Source organism: Ailuropoda melanoleuca, chromosome 15 (genome assembly GCF_002007445.2).
Source record: "Ailuropoda melanoleuca isolate Jingjing chromosome 15, ASM200744v2, whole genome shotgun sequence".
Taxonomy (NCBI): Eukaryota; Metazoa; Chordata; class Mammalia; order Carnivora; family Ursidae; genus Ailuropoda; species Ailuropoda melanoleuca.
This window is the reverse complement of record NC_048232.1, coordinates 72492022-72498070: the sequence shown is the minus strand read 5'-3', so window position 1 is coordinate 72498070 and position 6049 is coordinate 72492022. Positions and strand designations below refer to the sequence as shown.

Below are 6049 nucleotides of genomic sequence, written 5' to 3'. Positions count from 1 at the left end.
AAGTGGAGGCTCACAGAAGGCACGGGCATCATCTTTAAAACTCGAGGTTCCAGCAGATGTGCTTCAGGCAAAAAAAAGCCTTCAGACACCGCTTTTTGCAAGGTCTTCCCTCAGGATTTCCTAAGAAACCAGGCAGCCTGGAAATAAAGAGCAACACTCACATTTCGGCTGCAGCCCCCCGGCGTGGTTCCCGCGCAAGGGTCCGTTTCTGAACAGAGGCTTCCGTCCCCTTCGTATCCTGCTTTGCAAACACAGCTGCAACGAAGAGCACGTGCGCAAAATCAGCACAGAATCAGAAATGTAAGCAGCACCCACCCAGGAAAAGCCCGGCCAGCCCGGGGTGAACCGGCTCCTGGCCAGACATGCGACACTTTGCCCTTGTGGGTGGAGCCAGTGTACCAGGGTGGTCCCAGGCACTTGGGGGGTCTGCAGTCAGACATGCCTGGGTGGGAATCCAGGCCCCACCTCTTAGCAGTCCTATGACCCTGGATGAGTCTGAGTCTCAACCTCTGGGAGACTTTGTTTCCTCGTCTGGAAAATGAGTCTGACATCTCCCTCATAAAGCTGCAAAGATTAGCGAGGGAAATTAAAGCACATGGAGCATTTAGCCTGCGTGCGCTTGCGCCTCGCAAGGCCGGACATCCGGGGGCGTTGCTGCTTTGATGGGGCTGGAATCTGCCTCTAGCTGTTATCTGTGGTTCTGCAGAGATCAACTACCGTCTCTTCTACGAGACAGTTTTTTTTTTTTAATTTTATTTATTTATTTGAGAGAGAGAGAGCGCACAGAGGGGAGAAGCAGAGGGAGAGGGAGAGAGAATCTCAGTTGGACTCCCCGCTGAGCACAGAGCCCGATGTGGGGCTCGATCTCCCGACCCTGAGATCCTGACCTGAGCCAAAGCCAAGAGTCAGGCACTTAATGGACTGAGCCACCCAGGCGCCCCTCTTCTAGGAGTTTGTAAAGTATTTACAAATGATTATCAGGTGAGACCTCCCCTCTCTCCCTTCTCTGGTCCCTCAGACTTTCTCTTTTGGGAGTACCACACTCTCAAGTGTGTGATTCCATGAGCTGACATAGTTTTCTGACTCCTTACCCTTTGAGACACTCCTCCCAAAATATTCCACCATGATACTTTAACTATCAAATGGGCCGTTCGTGCATTCATCTGGCCTACCACTATCCAGTGACTCCGTCGTGAGAGGCGCCGCGTCCCCTGTGGTTCCATCACATCCCACATCATTTGCTGCAAATTCAGTCATGGGTGCCTCACAAGAATTTAAATAGAATCATTTTTCATGTAGCAAGTTTCCATGAGGAACAAAATACTTTATGTGGTGCCCACATGAAAAAGTTGATTGCTCTGTTCCAACACTGTGTGGTTTACCTACGTTGACGTAGCATATCCAGACCCATGTCGATAGCCCTTTGTGAGGGATTTCAGAGGTTTTAAGGACAGTTTTGAGAACTTGTGATTTTTGCCTTATGCACGGATGTAGGTCCTCACTCCCCAGGCAGATGCATTTCTGTCATACTACGGTGGAGGAGAAGAGACGGTCTCTGGGCCCATGCTGCTGACCGTCTCGTGGGGGAGACAGACCGTAAACAGGGAAGTAAGTAACTGTGCCATTGCAAATTAATGTAAAAATGAGGCCAAGATTATCGGCCATTCTCTGCATTTCCCAGGTTATTTTTCAGGTGGGTACATGCCTTTGAACCAGAGATGTTTCCAGAGAGGAAAACTTCCTCTGACATTCCCCCTCCCCCATCTCCAAGCCCGTGCATATATTAGACACTATTAAGGAAACATATGGTGATCTAATGACCAAGAGCTAATTTCCTGTAAGATGCCTTTAACGGGGGAGTTATTATTAATGGCCCTGAGAAGTAAAGGCTTTTTATAAAGTGTTGGAAAGGGATGGATTACATTTTCGTTTCTTCACATGAGTAGTGATAATAATTATAGTTTCCGTGACTGAACACGTGCTAGCTCTGGGGCTGGGTGCTTTGAAAAAAAAAAAAGATTTATTTATTTGAGAGAGAGGGACAGATTGAGTGAGGAGAGGGGCAGAGGGGGAGAGAGAGAGAATATCAGGCAGACTTGCCACTGAGCGTGGAGCCTGACTCGGGGCTCGATCCCAGGACCCTGAGATCATGACCTGAGCCAAAATCAAGAGTCAGGCACTTAACCAACTGAGCCACCCAGGCACCCTTGGTGCTGGGTGCTTTTATATCGAGTTTTTATAATCTCCACAACTGCCCTGCTATGTAGGCAACATCGTCCTTATTGTCCTGACTAAGAGAGTGAAACTCGGAGAAGTTAAGTAACTTGCCCAAGGTCACACAGCTGGTAAGTTTCAAAGCAGGGAGTGCTGCAATTTGAACCCAGCTCAGTCTGAGGTTTTCTCCACAAAAGCCACATTGGCAGCTGAAGATAACAGGCCTTTGTTTGCAAAGAGTTGAGATATGGGCTGGGTCTATCTACAGGAGGCAGAGTGGCCATGGGCTGTTAAGGGTGGTGCCCTACAGGCCTACCTTGCCGTCCCATTGCTGTATTCACAGGTGGCGTGGATGTGACAGAAGTGCATGTAGGGCCCACAGGCGGAGGTCTGCTTGTGGCAGAACATCCCCGCAGAGCCTTCTCTGCACGTGCCGGCCAGGCAGGCCCCGTCACTGTCGATCCTGTTATCGCACGTTCCGTAAATGCACAGACATTCTGGAAGACAAGGAAGAGGGACATTTGGGGGTTGGAGGACAAGCGTAGCAATAGGGCGCATGGGTCATGGAGGAGAGGGACCACCTCCCCTCACCCCCCCCTTCGTGCCCATCAGAGCAGAATCTGGGGCTGAGCCGGGGGAAGGCTCTGGAAGCTATGTCTTTGCTTCTCAGGTGTCTCTCCATGTGCCCAAGACAGTGCTTGGTGAGCTTGACTGTCCCATCAAGGATGGGAAGAAGTCGGTCTCAGAAGTGCTTTGCATGTCTGTGTGTGGGGTGTGTGTGTGTGTGTGAAAGATGCCAAGGAGCTCAGTCTTCATTTACTTTATGGTTGGAGAGCTTAGTCTGGAAATTTCTCAACTTTCTGGAATCAGTAGAGGCGGTTTCTCATGCTGGCATGGCCTCTGATATGGGGCTTACACACTTGTTCTTTACTCTCTACCACAGCAAACCAGCGTTAACTGACGGCCAGTATCTGTGCACTGACCTTGTTCTAGGCATCGAGCTGGCCTTTAACTGTACCATCTCATTAATAGTCACCGGCCTCAGAGGGTAGGTACTCTTATCATCTCCATTTCCAGATGAGCAAACTGAGGCCCAGAGAGGTGACACACATTGCCTAACTTGCTGCTAGGTTTTCAAACAGGGACTTGAACCTAGGCCTTCAAATTCCATGTCTGTTAGTGCCCACATGCAAACACCGTAGGTCAGGGTGTCAGTCGGTGTTTCCGCATGCCTGTGATCATTTTAAACTTTAGTGGTTTACTTTGCTTTTGATGATAGGTGTTTCAAATTGCAATGTGTGTTTCAGACTCAGGCTCCTATGCATGTGGGAGTGGAAAGAAGGATGCAAAATTTCTTAAAGGCAGGTGGCAAGGATTTGGGGGCTTGGCTAAGATCAGAAAGGAAGGCTTCTGTGGTTTTGCCCCAGGAGGGCGATAGGAGAGGAATTCGTGTGGGTCTTGCCGCCAACATCCAGGACGGAGAGACTGACTCAGTGAGCGGGCTGGAAAAGCATGACTGGATTTAAAACAAAAGACTTTTCATAAACTTTGAAGCAAGTCAGGACTTCATCTGCCAGGGACAGGGGCCCAGAAGGACGAGGAGGCTCTCCTGCGTGGGATGGTGGGCAGCCGCAGACCGGGACGAGAGTTGGAGCGGAAACCTCCATGGCTTCCCCTGGCCTCAGCACCCTGCCCCGTTGGCCTCATAAAAATGCCAACGTTGGCAGGCTGTGGAAGAAAACCGTATTTTTGTTTCTCAGAAACCTTGTTTGGCACAAAGAACAGTAGAGTAGGGTCAGCCCCCATGATCCTGCTGTGCGGTCCAGATTCCTGTCCATCCTGCGAGGTGCTTGTGAAGATCAGACCAGATGAGAGAGGGGAAGGGCTGGGTGCCTTGTAACCAGTGAATGGAGTTAGTAGTGACAGTAGTAAGAATGGCTTCATCTACTGATTTCTTGCTAGGTACAGCTCTGTGTTATGGCCCTAAATTACGGTCTAACTTCATCAAAACCCCATGACATGGGTATTATTATTATCTTCATTTTATAGACAGGGAAATTAAGACTCAATGAGACTTATAAGATCACACAGCCTGTCAGTTGCAGAGCAGGGATTTAACTTCAGCTTGGCCTGATTTCATGGCCAGCTCTGATCTATTCATTTTTTTCTTTCAAGTTCTAATCTTAGTGTAGAAAAATACATCTACATTTATTTCTATATATTTATGTATCTATCTTCTTAAATATATACATGTTGCAATTTTAAAAGGCATAATGCATTTTCTAAGATCAAATAACTGCGTTTTTTTTTAATGCCTAGTGTTGTGGAACTTTCTGCTTGTTCTCCGAGCTTCCTGACATTTATGTCACTGAACTTAGAATAACAGCAACAGTAACAACAATCGCACATAATAATAAGAACTAGTGTATTTGTATTACATTCTAGGTGCCAGGCATTGTTCCAAGGCAAGTGCTTTCTATTTGTAACTTGCACTAACGTTATGAGGTAATTACTAATATTATCCCCATTTTATAGATGAGGAAACCGAGCTCTTAAGAGAGGGAAGTCACTTGCGCAAGGTCACACGTTTTGCAGAGGGGGGAGCAGAGAGAAGGGGATTGCTGGAAGCATAGAGAGTCAGTCTGTGTGTTGCTATTGAGCCCACGGTCACTTCAGGTTTGTGGGGAAACCTTAAGAGACATGGGTCCTTTGGCCCACAGTATTGGCGCCCCCAGGGAACTGGCTAGAATCGCAAGTTCTCCAATACCACCCCAGGCCTGCTGCCCCAGAAACTCTGGTGGGGCCCTATAGCCTGGCATGGGCTATAGCTTAAGAGCCACGTGCTTGAAAAATGCCCTGGAATGCGGGTAGACGCCAAGCAAAGGGGCACACAGCACTAGGCCTGCACTATAGCTCGCTGCAGTGCTGCGGGGATCCCGGCTGAGGAGCAGGAGGAAGCTGCCGAAGTGCCACTTACCTTTGTCACACCGAGGTCCATGTTTATTGGGATCGGAGCAGAACTGACACTGGGAGCCTTGGAAGCCATCTTGGCAGATGCACGTCCCATTGCCATCGAGGCCGTCCACACACTGCAAGCAAAGACAGGCCCGGAGGGCACTTAGGACCACGCTCCACTGTAAAGAAGTCCCAGATGCCTTTGTGTCATGGCCTGACTTCTCTGAAGTCAGATTCTATCTGCTAGACGTGGCTCTTTGGGACTCCTCGTCGAAAGGGGAGTCCTGTTGGTATCACATAGGGTGCTTCAAACAGTGACAAGCTTGGGGTTCTGAGTCGGGGTTTCAAACTTTACGGGAAGTCATTGGTGAACCGGAATCTGCAAACAATGCTTGAGGGATGGTNCACTTACCTTTGTCACACCGAGGTCCATGTTTATTGGGATCGGAGCAGAACTGACACTGGGAGCCTTGGAAGCCATCTTGGCAGATGCACGTCCCATTGCCATCGAGGCCATCCACACACTGCAAGCAAAGACAGGCCCGGAGGGCACTTAGGACCACGCTCCGCTGTAAAGAAGTCCCAGATGCCTTTGTGTCATGGCCTGACTTCTCTGAAGTCAGATTCTATCTGCTAGACGTGGCTCTTTGGGACTCCTCGTCGAAAGGGGAGTCCTGTTGGTATCACATAGGGTGCTTCAAACAGTGACAAGCTTGGGGTTCTGAGTCGGGGTTTCAAACTTTACGGGAAGTCATTGGTGAACCGGAATCTGCAAACAATGCTTGAGGGATGGTGTGACCAGCCACCGACCTTCAGAATGAAGGCTGGTCATTCTCTCCAGGGGCTCGCTCGCTCAGCTTTGTGACTTCAGACAGCAGCG

At 49.3% G+C, this 6049-nt stretch overlaps 1 protein-coding gene across 1 annotated transcript in view; it reads right to left on the bottom strand.

Moving 5' to 3' along the window:
* STAB2 (stabilin 2) overlaps positions 1 to 6049 on the bottom strand; it is a 132800-nt gene that overhangs the window by 67242 nt on the left and 59509 nt on the right. Inside the window, exons 21-23 of the mRNA XM_034643676.1 lie at positions 5582 to 5795; positions 2531 to 2711; positions 162 to 255 (exon numbers count right to left, since the gene is read on the bottom strand). Of these exons, the coding sequence (XP_034499567.1) occupies positions 162 to 255; positions 2531 to 2711; positions 5582 to 5795 (489 nt within the window). The remainder of the gene's footprint in view (positions 1 to 161; positions 256 to 2530; positions 2712 to 5581; positions 5796 to 6049) is intronic.